At 39.3% G+C, this 16079-nt stretch overlaps 1 protein-coding gene across 1 annotated transcript in view; it reads left to right on the plus strand.

Annotated features, from left to right (window-relative positions):
• The first annotated feature begins 9115 nt into the window (after nt 1–9115).
• The window catches only part of LOC150091273 (hexokinase-2-like), a 50327-nt gene continuing 43363 nt past the window's right edge, over nt 9116–16079 (plus strand). Inside the window, exon 1 of the mRNA XM_090375088.1 lies at nt 9116–9238. Coding sequence (XP_090231214.1) covers nt 9176–9238 — 63 coding nt within the window. The 5' untranslated portion in view covers nt 9116–9175. The remainder of the gene's footprint in view (nt 9239–16079) is intronic.

The raw sequence follows: 16079 nt of genomic DNA on the forward strand, positions 1-16079 counted from the left end.
CAACCTCGGTCTAAGAGGCCACCTTCCAATTTTTATTAAAAATTTTTTATCCTGCCGTTATTTCCAAGTTCGTGTAGGATCCTCCCTCTCGCGGCCCTTTTGCCAAGAGGAGGGGGTACCACAAGGATCTGTCTTAAGTGTCACGCTTTTTGCCATTAAAATAAATTCTATTTCTGAACAACTTCCTCCAACTATAAACAGTGCACTCTACGTCGATGACTTCAGTATATTTGCTCAATCATGCAATATGAGGGTTATTGAGAGACAACTGCAACAAGCTATTGGCCATCTTAACTCCTGGGCAACGGCCAATGGTTTCAGGTTCTCACCGGAGAAGACCGTTTGCGTACACTTCTGTCGCAAACGTAACCTCCACACTGAGCCTGAATTACGTCTTGGACAAAGCACCATTCCAGTAGTATCAGAGGCGAAATTCCTGGGACTCATTTTTGACAAAAAGCTGACATTTGTTCAACACATTCGTCAGCTTCGTACAAAGTGCACGAGAGGGCTTAACATCCTCCGCTCTCTCTCTTCTACCTCTTGGGGTGCAGACCGATGCACTCTCCTACGTCTGTACCGCGCACTTGTACGTTCAAAATTAGATTATGGGTCTCAGGTATATGCATCTGCCAGAAATAGCGCTGTTCGTTGGCTTGACCCCATCCATCATCAAGCCATTCGTATTGCTACTGGTGCATTCAGAACATCACCTGTCCAAAGTCTGTATGTCGAAGCAAATGAACCATCCTTATCGCTTCGACGAATGCAGTTGTCTCTACAATATGCCTTCAAGCTGAAGTCGCTGCCAGATCATCCCACGTGGACATCCGTTTTCGAGCCACGATGGGAAAATCTCTACAACACACGACGGACCGGTAATCGCCCATTCGGCATTCGTGTCCAAGAGCTACTCAGTGAGCTTAACATCTCGGTAGACAAGGTCGCTCGATCACCGAAGGAGCCCCTTCCACCCTGGCATGCACAAACACCAGCATGTGACTTCTCGCTCAAGATTGCGACGAAGTCTAATACTCCGTTCTGTCTACCTGCAGCTCTATTCACAACACCGTGCAGAACATTTTGACTTCTTGCCAGTCTACACAGACGGCTCGAAGTCAGAATCGTATGTGGGATCTGCTGCTGTCTTTCCAAATAATACCATATCAGAGCAGATACCCCTTGACTGCAGTATTTATACTGCAGAGCTGCATGCCATAGAGTTAGCTCTAGATCACATAAGAAAACACCGTTACCAACGGTGTATTATATATGCCGATTCAGTGAGTGCACTACAGGCTTTATCAGCGATGTCACACACTAACCATCCAGCCCTGTCCCGAATTCAGCAGATAATATACAATCTCTATGGAAGTGGATTCGATATCCGCTTCTGCTGGATCCCCAGTCACATCGGGATTAGAGGAAATGATTTTGCTGACATTGCAGCCAAATCGGCAGCCCTGACGGATAATCTTGACCTGTTAGTCCCCTATACAGACTACAGGCAAGTGATCTGTAGTAACCTACAATCTCAGTGGCAAGATTCGTGGCATCGACTGATTACTACAAACAAACTATGTCGAATTAAGCCTGTGATCCATCCTTGGCGGTCCAGCTCACGCAGGGATCGCAAAGAGGAAGTTGTTCTTGCTTGGCTCCGCATAGGACACTGTCATGTTACACACTCCTTTTTGCTGAGGGCTGATGACTCTCCTATGTGCGAGCAATGCGACACCGTTTTATCCGTCCAACACATTTTATGCGATTGTACCAATTTTATAAATGCTCGTTTTAGCGCTTTTACCCATCTGACTGAGCCATATACACTCAGTCAGATTTTAAATGACAACGACAATGTGTCAGCAGTTTTTAAATTTTTAAAATCGATCAATATATATACACTCATATGAAATATACAATTTGCTTTTATGTATTGATATGTCTGTATATATACATGCAACTTTACACGAAGTAACCTTTTTTAAAACTAACAAGTCTAATCTTTTTTGAATTTTATTCTTTCCATGGCGCACTATAACCTTGCTGTTTTTGCGCCACAAAAATCCAAATCAAATCAAATCCGCATTTATTCAAGCACTTGTTTCAACAGATCAGTCCTATGCATAGGTGCTTTTATCGCATAGCAAAATACAGCCTTCCCTCCCCTTTGAGGGGAAAAACTGGATTATGTTGATCATATCTTGCAAACGGCGAAGACTTTGAACTACAATTCATCTTCCTGCTATAAATGAAAGTAACGATACCGTCGTGGTTAAAAAAAATATTCCAAGCTCAAATTTCGCAACTCTCGTTTGACTCGTACAATAAAGTTTCATGACTATGCTAATGTTTCTCTAAAAACATCTGTTTTAGTAGCACAATCAATTTGGTTACCTGGTGATATCACCCGAGTTTCTTGTTCCTCTGTCAAATGTCCGGTTAGCAGCTAAACTCTGAAGCTGAATATTTGAAAGAAGTTGCAGTTCGGATGGTGTGACAACATCTAGATAATTTCATTTTTGCCAATTCTGCATCTACACGCAAACTGCTTTACTTCTCACAAAACCTACATATTCATTGTTTCAATTACGCTTGCAAAAAAAAAAAAATTAGGGATCATACAGAACAATCTAAAAATGCCATCTACTACTTTCGAGAGCAAGCAATAGATGAATCTTGATATTCACAATGCAGAGTTGTAAGATGACAATGTGTTTAACAGTTAACATAAGCAGTTACAAAAACACATCCGCAAGACGTGTTCATCGGAACAGACACTGGGACGCTTTGAGACAGGGAACCACACCATTAAAATCGTTAACTTTTGTGCGACAAAGTTAACGAACGGACGTTAACTTTGTGCGAAAATTTGAGCGTTATGATGTTATTATATTATGTCATTGTCAGTCAGAGAGAGAGGGAAGATGAAGAATTTCATTATGGTGAAAACAGCATATTCAAGAGATATAGAAGGGGAAAGGGGGGGCTTGTTATGCTTTTTATCAAAGGCTCCTTCGAGCCTGTTCTTGGAGTGAAAACTAATTTGGCTTACTTGAGTATTTGTGCTGTGAGAGATGACTTATAAAGGTAATATGAGAGTTGGAGTTCGTTACTTGCTAAACAATTATCCAGGATATAACAAATTTAAAAACTAAAAAAAAAATTGCCAAACACGTGTGATTGCCTCACCATCACGGGCGACTTGAATCCTACTTCTTGTAGACTTGAAATATGCAACAATTCAATGACCCATCTGAATCGTTGTACATTAGTGTTAGAGAAACACAAAGGATCCTAATATTCTCGACCTAGTTCTCAGTATGGGTTCTTACTACATCAAAATCTTGACAGTGGAGAACGAATAGTAATATTTCACAATGTCATAAAATAGGTAGTGTGCAAGCAAATTACGTGGTCAGAAGAACAGATGAGGATTTCAGTTTCAAGAGAGGAACTGTGGTGGATTGAGTAAGTTCTTTAGAGCTGTGTTGATGGATACGACTTCATTATCTGAAGTACGGTATTCAAAGGATATATACACGCTGAAAGCTACAAATGCGTTCACTCCACGAAAGGAGACTCCAGAATGGATGACAAGGGAGGTTGGCGGTTTAAGAGAAGAAAAAGCATGGAAGTTATAGACTATAGCAAAAGAGAAGTTCCTGAAAATAAGCACCCATAGATGGACTGTGTACACCGCTGCATGTCACACCGGACTGAATCAACATCACGCCAGTGTTATGCTGATTCAATCTGGTATGACGAATAATGGAAACAAAAATCGGAATAAGAGTATGCTATAGGACAAACTGCGAGGAATACAACAGACAACTATATAATCATATAGTGTGGTCCAGTAAATCACAACGTACTATGAGGGATTTTAATTTTTCACATATTGATTTGAAGTTCTGGGTTATGGCTGCTTATTCATGAAAACACTGCTATAGCCACTGGATGACATTTCTATACCAGTGCAACAACAAGGAACAACAACAAAAAAAGCAGTACTCTTGATCTGATTATCAGCAGTGACTATTTGATAAAGGAATCGGATAAAGGAACCACCAGGTGGCAGTGATTGTGAGATTTATTTAAAGAGAATCACTGCCAAGAATAAGAGGGAAGAGATTTTGCTTTGCAAAGTTGATTACAATGGTCCTTAGACAGTTGATTCTTTTCCAGCTGATGTTAAATGCAAATGGGAAGAAAACATTTATAGCTGCGAGCTTTAAGTTTAGCGACAACGCTAGTTTAACTCTAATTCAGTCAACGTTGCTTATACTCTAAAACCTCGCCTCTAATAGGGCGAGATTCTTAAAGGCGGTTTTTGTAGCGCATTGCGGAGTGAGCTGAATTAAGATCAAATGCTAAATGGGAAGCGTTCAGAGAAGTAATCGTAGAGATTACTAAGCTTCGGTTTCCGTCAGGGGCGCTCGACAGTAGACGCACTAAACCTGATAACATCTACTCAATCCACACCTGAAAAATACTTCCTTGTAATTGCAGTCCACTTGCTGCATTATTCGTATAGAGGCTGCTGGGAAGGAATGTGGTGTACTGTCTATGATTTATTGGAATTTTGCAAGTAGAGAGAGATCTCACTAGAGCGGTGAGGAGCGCAAATTGATGCCAATAAGAAGAACGGCTTAGAAGTCTCTATTTAGCAAAGCTTGGCAACAAACATCTTAGGTCACCTAACTAGTACACCTAATTAAGCTGTAAAAGGCGCTGTGGGAGTGGGATAAAGTGAACGAACGAGGCTTATGTGAATATGCTAGCGGGAGAGTCGAGAAATAAGGCACCAAGTCGCACAAATAGGAAATACTGGAGAATGAGGAGGCCGAATCTCGTGCAGTTTACCTTCGAACGTGTAGGAAATCACTGGAATAAAGAACTTGTCAAGTGGCTGAGTGTGGTAAAATTCAAAGCGGAGTTAAATGGTCACTTGGCTATGGGAAATGTACGAGTGATTAGCGATTTTATTTATTTTTTACGGCAGATGCAGAAAAAGTTGCATTTTTTAGCCATTCTAATATTAAATGTTGCATCATTTAAAATTAACATTTGGGCGTCGAATGCTAATTCTAGATGATTTAGCAACTTTTTGTTAAAATTCAACTTTGCCAACCCGTGAACTCCACGAAATCCGCACACTCAACATTTGCATGGGTCATTGAAACTAACGGATAACATTTATGAGACCAGAACTAACATTTTCGTGAACTTCATCGAAGTACTTGCTGTAATGATTTCAGGTGGAGCTCTTTTTGCAGTACAAGAACTTACGTGTTGCCCCTTACAAAAAATTTCCAGTTATTAGAGATCACACGATGACTCATTGCACGTAGCTCGGTGAATCCGACATGTCAAAAAAAAAAATAAGGTAGTGACAATGAGTGAATGATAGACGACGTTGTTATTGCGAGCATGTGATACGAGGGTGAGTCAAATGAAAACGAGACGTTGGTTGTGAACATTTAAATTACGATGGGTGTGAACTTAGGGATTAGAACTACTCGAATACTAGAGCATAGTGGCTGCCATTCGCAGGTACGTCATTCAAGGTGACGCAATTCAGTGTTATTTAATTATTTACAATGATTTACAAGGTATATGCAGCACAGACAGTCGTATCTCGTTCGCGCGAATATACGAATGGTTAAAAATTGTAACTATCAAGAAAGAAGAGTTCTGGAGAATCCTCGTCCAACATTGCCTTGGAAGACAACGTCATCAGGGAGAAATGATGAACCGAAGTTGATGAATGAAGCTAGATATACGGCATGGGTTCTGCTACGTTAAGGGCCCTAGGTGCATGCACAGTAAATAAAACCTGGAAATAAAACCTCTCAATCCTGCTCCTTCGGGGATTGAGAGGTTTTATTTCGAGATCTTATGTATACTCATTGATGAAGCAGTTCTGGAGAAGCATATTTCAATGAATTTTATGCAATAATAACTTATTTACAGCTGTAAACAAGTATAATAAGTTAGTGATTTACGGATATAAATAACAATTCATTTTGTTAAATGGAAACAAATAGTAATAAATGAAGTTAGAGTAAATGTTTCACATACTGTAATGCCACTTTTAAATGAATGCCAACAAGGTATGCACAACTTTATCAATTCATATGACATTTTGATTTTAATTAAGGTTAAGAAATTCAATCAATTTCGCATTTTATAAGAAAGATCGTTGTTTCGTTTTTGCAGACATGCAGTTGACGAACTCTATGGCTAGTTATAATGACGGAAAAAAGCCTCGTTTATGAGGAATTAAATGCGTTTGTGCGCAAATAAGTCATTGTTTAAGGATACGATTAAATCACATATTTAATGAAGTACAGGGTTGTTAAAATTAAAGTATCCCTATGTAGAGGGCTTTGGAGCGAGTTCTAAGGCTCGTACTGAAGAGAAATTTGGACAACAGGTACAATAAAAAAAATGCGCTCGTCATTTATTCGAAAAAAAAAATACAAAATTTGTCACTATATGGCGCTGTGGCAATACAAATCACTCGAACAGCGCTACAATTGTTCAATGTGTCCTCCATTTTGTTCAACAACAGTTTCCATTCTCTAAGTACAGCAGAACGTAACATGCCAAATGGAATAGCCAGCACATGACGTCTAATGCTGTCCTTCAGATCTGCCAGAGTTTGACATCCTTTCCGATACACCTGGTTCTTCAAAAAACCTCACAACCAGTGGCGGATTTCCGCACAGGCGCAAGAGGCGCACGCCTGGGGTGAGGTCCGGTGATCGGGGTGGCCAAGATGTCTGGAAACAACGGCTGATGACCCGTTCGTCTGTAAAGTGTTGCCTTAGCAATCTTTGGACACGACGGTGGATGTGAGTGTGGCGCACCATCTTGCATGAATATGGTATCCTGAAGGCACCCACGTTGTTGCAGCTCTGGTAATTTGCCAACATTTCATAATATTGCTGTCCAGTGACGGAACAGGTGCGTGGTCCAGTCGATGTTATCTGTTCAAAATATATGGCCCAATCATGAATGTGGCCGTAAATCCACACCACACTATCACTTTTGGAAAATGCAACAGGACCTCTTGGATAACTCGAGGGTTTCTGTTGCCCAAATGCCAGAGTTGTGCGTATTCACTTGTCCATTTAAGCAGAAGTGGGCTTCATCACTGCAAAGGATGTTCCATGGCCACGTGATATCCACTGTCATTCGCGCCAGAAACTGAAGTGTGTATGTGAAACGAATATCTGCATCGTCATGCTTTAGCCCAATGCGCCATTAAAAACTAAATCAATCAATCAATCAATCATGCTTTAGCTGCTGTAGCATGTGCATCTTGTACGGATAGTACCGCAACACCTGACGCATTACTAGTCTTACAGTGGAATACGGCATGTCCACTTCACGAGAAACACTTGCGCTACCACATGGAGATTGACTTGATAAATCCATGACAGCCATAGCCACACCTTCAACACGAGAGGAGTCCACTCGTTTTCGTTCTCTACCTGGTTGAACACCAAGATGTCTCGTTGCTTCAAATTTCGCAATCATTTTGCGGACAGCACAAGCAGTCATGGGTCAACGCCTTCTGACGCCGGAGTTCTCTGATAGCTGCAGCTGCAATGTTGCTGTTCTGATAATACAGCTCTACTAATAGCGCCTTTTCCCGCAACGTTATTGGCATTGCTGCTGTAGTGCAGGCAAACATCTACTGTATGATTTTGAAAACACTGCTTTGCTTTTATACAGTATTGTAGAGCTGAGTACTGGCGCTGTGGCAATAACTTACGATTATGCACATAACGTAAGTTATTTGCATAATCGTAACTAAGATAGTTACGCGCCATACAGTGACAAATTTTGTAACTACTTTTTTTTCCCCCTAATAAATGGCGAGCGCATTCCTTATTGTTTTTTTTTTTTTTTTTTTTTGATTTGGTAGTTGTTGGCGCATCGGCTTCTGTGGCCATATTGCACCTCCCAAGGTTTTTGCAGTACTTTGATCCAAGCCCGAGGCGAGAATCGAACCCGCGACCTTTGGGTTGCCGGGCAGGTACTTTACCCACTCGGCTAGCCCGGTCGGCATTCCTTATTGTACCTGTTGTCCAAATTTCTCTTCAGTACGAGCCTTAGAACTCGCTCCAGAGCCCTCTACATAGGGATGCTTTAATTTTAACAACTCTGTATGCATCTTTTGAGCTATACCTACACCGTTATGCTTTTTTTTTTTTTTTTTTTCATTCTCATCTACGTCCAGTTTTAAATTGACATCAAACTCGTCCACCAGCACATTCAAGTGCTTTCATAATTGGAAAGAGCAATTCGTATAAGGTTACGAAGTTTACTGAATAAGGCCCCCACCCCACTTCAACACACAAGTCTTTATTGCATCAATTGTTAAAGACAAACGATTGTTTCAGAATTTTAAATTTTTATTTTATTTTATTTTTTTGTGCCTGATTTTATAGTTCTTGTATTTTAAGCCAGTAGATCTTAAACTTAGTGATATAAGAACCCTTTTAGCTTGAAACATTTTCCGCACACCCCATACTTAAAAATTTGTTTCTAATGCTGTAGATTATTTTTCTGTGTTTAAACATTTAGAAGAAACTTCGACATTATTACTGATCCAGGGATCCTTGGATCACAGTTTGAGAAATGCTTCAAAGTATTTTATTATTTTTTTGGCGGGCTCCAGGGTTTCCCCTATTCACCGAAAAGTTTGAGAAATGCTACGTTAATTGATACATGTGTCTTCAATACGTGAACATAAATGGCTGGCTACCCCTGCTACAGAGATACATTGGCTAGGTAAACCGCCATTAAGTTTACATCGGATTTATAATTCATTTCGTCCTATGTATAATATTTGCTTGTCTATCTGCGAATATTTATTTTTTATCCACTACAAGCAGTGAAGAAAACAAGTTCTTAAATTAAATATCTCCCCACCGCCGATTTAAATTCTAGAAGTAATTTTGCATATTCACAAAAATGAAACTCTTTTTGTGTAGTTTGTTCTCTTACCACGAGATGGCACATTAGCGTATAATTTCTGATAATATAACACGTGTCTCTTAAATAACTTCCTGATATTGAAAGTGTTGCAAAACGAGTCTTAATATCACATATTTTATTACGTTTTGTAGAGGAATACGTTGTAGAGTTGTTCGCAAAAATGCCCCTTTCAGAGTTTCATTCTCCAAGATTACATATTAACGACATAAAGAAGAAAGAAGCAGTAAGTGTCAAATTTGTTATAATTCCATTCATTTCATTCCTACGTATGAATTAACCTAACCTTGACTTACATATACCTAACTGCGTAACTCAGAAATAAATGGATATTAGTTTAAATCCATATTAATTCTATAATTAATCCTTGAAACCCGTGTAAGCCTTTCGTTGAGTAATGTAAATAGTCAGTTAACCTTGAAACTAGTGCAGGGGAACACGGCATCACTTTCAGGTAAAATTCTTGGCTACTACTATATGTAGTGGCAGCCGGAGGTAAACTTCCAACACCCATTGAGGAGACATGCGCGCGCACATTGTGGTGAACGTGCAAAGCATGTGAACAAAGCCAGTTCGATTGAATTAGAATTTAAACCATTTTCGTTATTATGTCTTCCGAATATCTACGCATACAATGAATTGTTCTGAGGGCTGGAGTTGGGGGAATTAGTTAAAAATTACTCATATAGAATTACCACGAATTCCACTGTATTCAAGTATTCTGCTTAACAGCTGTAAAGATCTACATTACACGAGAAATATTTCATTGATCAAAATAAGCGGTTCCACATAAGAAATATTTGAGAAGTGTCACTTAAAATTTTAATAAAAATGTACCAAAAGTCTTATTTATTATTAAATGTTCTAATTATTATTTCGTACTTTTTTTTAGATAAGAAAGTCATCCTAAAAATATTGTTTGAGTATAAAGTGCTCTTCAGCAAAAAATTCATATATATGTCTCGATACTCACACTTTTTGTTCTCGTATATTTTAAAAATATGAAGATATTTGTTGATTAACCGTTTGTTTTTATCAGTTGTATACCAATAAAAATCCATTATCAGAATAACCGTTTCAAAACATTTTCATATATATTTTTTTTATCAATTTTGTTTACTTATAAACATTTGTTTGTGTTAAAATATTTGCGTACTGTAGAAAAAAACTTGATTGTTTACTTGATCTCTCTTCTCACAAAATCAGGCTGCATTAAAGTGTATAAAGCCTGAGGCAGTTGATCAAAATCAGTGTAATCAAAATAGTGAACATAAAAATGAATCAGTGAATAACATAGAGAAACGGGGTTGCTCACAAGTTTCATGAAGGGACAATCCTGTTATTTCTTAATAGGAAACAGTCTCATATTACGTAAGATTTATATATATATATATATTTTTGGGCCCATTCGCTTCCCTCTCAACAACAGTCTTGATCCCATCCCCGTTACTTCGTTACGAATTATTAGATTTTTATGGAGAAAAAAAAAAAAAACCTGTTACGTAGTTATCCTAGAGGTTGTCACAGAAATTCTCTCAGATATGCCAGACAAGTTGTACTTGCTACCTGGGAGTCTAAAACGCTGATGGAACTGATATTCGACTGACACTCAAGTCAAGTGGGCCCAATTTCGGCGAAATCCGGACGGTGTGTCAGCCAAATCCTCTGCTTGCACCTTCACGATGGTGGGACTGTTAGTAATCCTGAGTATAACCCCCCCATGCGCAAGCACACTGTGGGTGACCACCCAGGTGTGAACCAACGTAAGAAGGGGTCGAGGTGTGGCGCCCATATCACATGGAAGAATGCTGTCCCTCTGTGTTACCAGGAAATACTAGGTGGTAGATGACTCATCAACCGGTGCAATACCACCATTTTGCTTATTGGAGGCCTCAAGTGGTGGAATCCATGTTTAGTCTCCAGAGCTAAGTTCCGGTCAACCCTTCCCCATCTCTTCCATCATGCAGTATGACTAATGACTTTTGAGATTATGATGGACATCATGACGAGATCCAATCTTTCTTACATTTCGACGGTACAGCTCTAAAACGGTGTTCGCAGGCTGGCCGCTAGTTAGTACACAGGACCGAACGTATACTCTCTAGAAGGCTTCCGGATCATCTAGTGTATAATCTTGCTACTTCTACTCTGCCAGATAGTGACTGGAGGAAGTCCGAGTAGTGTGTATTCGGGGGGGGGGGAATTGTCGCGGCCACGTTATGTCAAGGATCTGGGTATATTCTTACCATGTGTACGCCATATCCAAAAATTTCATTACTTCATACAGCATGTCCCCCCCCCCCCCCACTTTGTCTTACTATTGAATACACAATGAATTGTCAAACTAATAGAGTAAGTTATCTGCGAAAAGATCTAAACCTCCCAAACACTTCCTAATTCATTTCACAAATATACTTGGTCTCAGTTCTAATCTCAACGAAGCCCATTTCCACTTGCAGTCTGCCAAACCCCATGTACCTTTTCTGACAGAATCTCAGTTATCGGATGATTCAACTACTGCTCATCTCAGTTCCCCAAATTATTCGCTGTATGATTCCTTTCGCCTCAAAGGTGGTACTTGTGCATATGTCCGTTCTGATATTCACTGTCAGAGACTTAGTAATTTCGAATCTCCTCTTTTCGATCTTCTCTGGCTTAAAATCTCTCTGTCTCATTGTGTCAAATTCATCTGTTGTCTCTACCGTTCTCCCAACTCCACTAATCACTTGGATCTCTTTGACTTCCTCTCTTTGCAACTTGACTTTCTCCAGTCCAACTTTCCTAACAGTGAGGTAATTTTCCTTGGTAATTTTAATGTTCACAACTCCAGCTGGCTTCAGTTTTCTAGTCACACCAACCCAGCTGGTCGAGATGCTGAGGCTTTTGCAATTACTAATGAACTCGCACAGATTGTTCATTTACCTACCAAAATACCGGACAATCCTAGCCATACAGCCAACACGCTTGACATTTTTTCATAAACAACCCTTCTAAGTACACGGTCGAAGTGAGTGGTCCTTTAGGCACCTCAGATCACAACTTCGTGATTGTCTCTTCTCCAATGGAGCCTTTTTATCATGGCTATTCCCAACCTCGTATTATTTGGCATTACAAGAATGCAAAATGAAATGACCTGCGAGATTTCATTTCTTCTTTTCCTTGGTCGGATTACTGTTTCAAAACTTCTGATGTCAACGTTTGCTCAGACTGTGTCAGTGAAATTATTCTTGTAAGAATAGAATCCTTTATCCCACACTACTTTAAAATATCGTCCTTTATCTAAACTCTGGTATTCCAATAAATGTGCAAAGGCTGATTAATTAATTATTCGGTTTCATTTTCTGCCTACACCAAAGCTCGCAACAATTGTAAAGCAATTATTAATCAGTCCAAACTAGATTTTTAGCAGGCTAAGAGTAGAAAACTTGCTTCTGGCCCTAATGGTAGCCGAGCATTCTGGTCTCTTGCCAAAGCTATTGGCCGCAACTTTTGCCCATCTCTGCTCCCACCTCTGTCAAAACCAAATGGTTCTGTTGTCACTTCAGCCAAGGATAAAACTGACCTGCTAGCATCCCATTTTTCTTCCAACTCTTGTACTAATGATCTTGGTAAAACACCTCCCACCATTCCCAACACGCCCAAGTCAATGCCTCCTGTGGTCTTCCGTCAAAAGGATCTCAGAAGGATTTTGAAGAATCTTGATGCTAAGAAAGCTCCAGGTACTGATGGTATTTCTCCACTTGTTCTCAAAACCTGTGCTCCTGAACTTACTCCTGTTCTTAGCCGCCTTTTTTCACTTTCTTATTCCCAAGGTGTTTTTCCTTCTGTTCGGAAATTTGCTGATATCCAGCCAGTTCCTAAAACAGGGTGACAAGTCCCTCCCATTGCATTTACTTCTACTCTTTCTAAAGTAATGGAGAAATCAATTAACCGCCAACTCTTAAACTACCTAGAAACCTTCAGTCTTATCAACGATCGCCAGTATGGATTCCGTCAGTGTCGATCCACTGGTGATATTCTGGCTTATATTACCATTTATGGACAAATTCAATGGAAAAGTTCGGTGAAACACAAGCAATTGCTCTTGACATCTCAAAGGCTTTTGATCGTGTTTGGCATAAAGGTCTTCTAAAGAAGATTCCATCTTATGGTTTCTTAACTCCTTTTTTGTAATTGTTTATCGAGCTTTCTCTCTGATCGCTCACTGAGGGTGGTGGTAGATGGCTCTCTGTCTTCTAACTTCTCCACTAATACCGGTGTCGCCCAAGGTTCAGTTCTTTCCCCCACTCTTTTCCTCTTGTATATTAATGACCTTCTTCCATTGACTGGAAATCCTATCCATAGTTTTGCCTATGATAGCACATTGCATTCCACTTGCCAGTTTGAGAAACCTTGCCCTGCTCAATCAGCTTCAACTTCTCGAAAATCTGCTGCCAATTCCTTAAATGCGGTTCTTCAGGTAATTCTTCAGTGGGGCAGAGACAACTTAGTTGATTTCAATCCTTCTAAAACTCAGTCTTGTTTTATGTCTCGCAAAAAGGATTCTTCTGCTCCTATGCTTATCTTTGGTGACACTCCGATTTCTAGGCAAAATGATATATCTCTTTTGGGGATTACCCTGACTTCTAATCTCTCTCTTGGCACAAGTACATTACAAATATTGCTTCCTCCGCATCTAAAAAACTTGGTTTTTTCTTTCGCTCTAGGCATTACTTTTCTTCCAAACAGCTGCTCACTCTGTATAAATCGCAAATCCGCCCTACCATGGAACATTGCCCCCACAACCTCTTGAGTTTCTAGATTCCATTCAGAAGAGAGCAGTTAGGTTAATTAATGACTCATCTCTAACAGCGTTTCTCTCTCGCTGTCTCATAGACGTACTGTTTCTGCTGCATCCCTTTTCTACAGATACTTCTATGGGAACTGTTCTTCTGAATTGACTTCTATAATTCCAGCTCTTTCTTTCAAAACACTTCAAACACGTGCTGCCACAGCCAACATCCATTTACTGTTCAACTTCAAACCCACAGAACCAACTTTTCATCTTCCTCGTTTGTTCATTCAACTGCCGTTTTCTGGATCAACCTTCCTTCATACGTATTTCTTGAGAATTAGTGTAGTATAGGTTCTAATACCTCTCATGTTTGGGGTTCTCATAATAAAAAAAAAACTTTCTGCAACTCTCCTTCCAGAGTTTTTATAGCCAAAGCAAATTGATCGCGAAACATATTTGTATAGACATAATACACGATAAAGAGCACCCATAGTAACTGTGCGAACCGATGCACTGTTACCAAAGTAATCAAAACGTTTAACACATCAGGACACTTTCTTACCCCTTATGTTTGCAAATGGGTAATTGCTCAGTAGAAAGGTTCCGGAATCTGCATTTCAACATCAAGTACTTTAAATTCATTACTGGCTTTGAGAACCGCCATTGTACTAATGACTAGGGCAGGGATGATGTATTGGTTTGATGTGAAGATTAACAACCATGTTCGCTCTGGGATTCTCGGCTCGTTTGTTATCGTATGGATAAAAACAACAGGCGACTAAAGGTCACTTACTAGGCTTCTCTCTCCCCGCGCACTGCATAGCGTGATTATGGAAGAATAATGAATGGCCGCCTATTGCATTTCTCCTTACTATAAGTGGTGGTGAATTTTTGAAACATTGTGTTGAGGGTTCTATGAATAAGAAAACTACGTGCTATTGGTATATAGAAAATGGGTACTACGAGAACGAATATCGCTTTTTCAAATAAATTTAAGGAGCTTTACTTTGAAATTAAACTGAAACACAGACATCCCTTATTTGTCTTCATGGCAACTGTTTTCGCGGTGGTGCATTCAGGCTTAAACAGGAAGGGGAGACGTAGAAGGGAAGAAACGATTGGGGTTAAACAGAGAGTCATCTGTATGCTGAGGTTGCCTATGTGTTTTTGGGGACGTTATCATATATGCGTAAAGCGCCTGTTGTCTTCATCACGTCCATCTATCTATCTGTCACTCCATCTGCCGGCATGTAATATCTCGACTCTCAGTGGATAGAATTTTATGAAATTTTATATTTGGTTCTTTGAAAGACTTCTCGAGCCATTAAAAATCGCATAATAGAAATCTGGCAATTGTTCTTTTTTTTTTTTTTTTTTTAATATATCACATAGGCTATCCATATATTGTACCTGAAGTACTGGATATTACGTTTGTGTTGTGAACTGATTGGAGCAACGAATGGACAATATGGATGCGCAGAAACGAATATTCTTGTTCTGGCATAAAAGTATTTTTTCACTTGTTTTATCGCTATTAGTTTAATAACGAGAAAACAAGCTAAAAAATACTTTTGTTGTTCCCATATCCGAGTTTTTTTGTTTTTTTTTTATTAGTCTTTTATATTGTTCCCATATCCGAGAGATGCCCCATCACCTCTTTCAGGCTTCCAGCCTCCATTCAAACGAGGGCAGTTAGATTTAATGACTCATCTCTAACAGAGTCTCTCCACTCTGTCTCATAGACGTTCTGTTGTTATTAAAATCTAAGAATCTAAGAAGAAATAAGTAACTGTATTACGAAAGTGTTGGCACTATGTGACAAATGTTTAATTTATTAAATCACAGAGCCTGAAATATACGTTACATTTCATACGCCGTTAAAAACAAAGTACTTGTACTGTGTTAGAAACTTGAGCGAATATTATGTTGCGAGGTATGTGCCATGAAGTGAAAACGGTTACTTTTGTATTATGAAATCGTTGATCCAACACTACTATTGTTTAATTTAGCGCCTGAAGTATATGAGGCTTGTCCCGCGCTGTTCATTATATTTACAAAACGTGGAGCGAATATTATGTTGTGAGATATGAGCAGTGAAGTGAAAACAACTACTTGCGTGTGTTATTAGTCAATAAAATTGTAATTAATTGGTAACACGGTAATTAGTTGTTTACTTTTCATTTCTAATGTCACTGAAAATTTAATTAATTCAGAAAATAAATCTAATCCGCCTAAAATGTAATGCTCTGCGTACTAACTTTATTTATTTTATTTATTTATTTTTTTATCAGAT

This window comes from Mastigoproctus giganteus, chromosome 1 (genome assembly GCF_048544385.1).
Source record: "Mastigoproctus giganteus isolate SK-2022 chromosome 1, ASM4854438v1, whole genome shotgun sequence".
Taxonomy (NCBI): Eukaryota; Metazoa; Arthropoda; class Arachnida; order Uropygi; family Thelyphonidae; genus Mastigoproctus; species Mastigoproctus giganteus.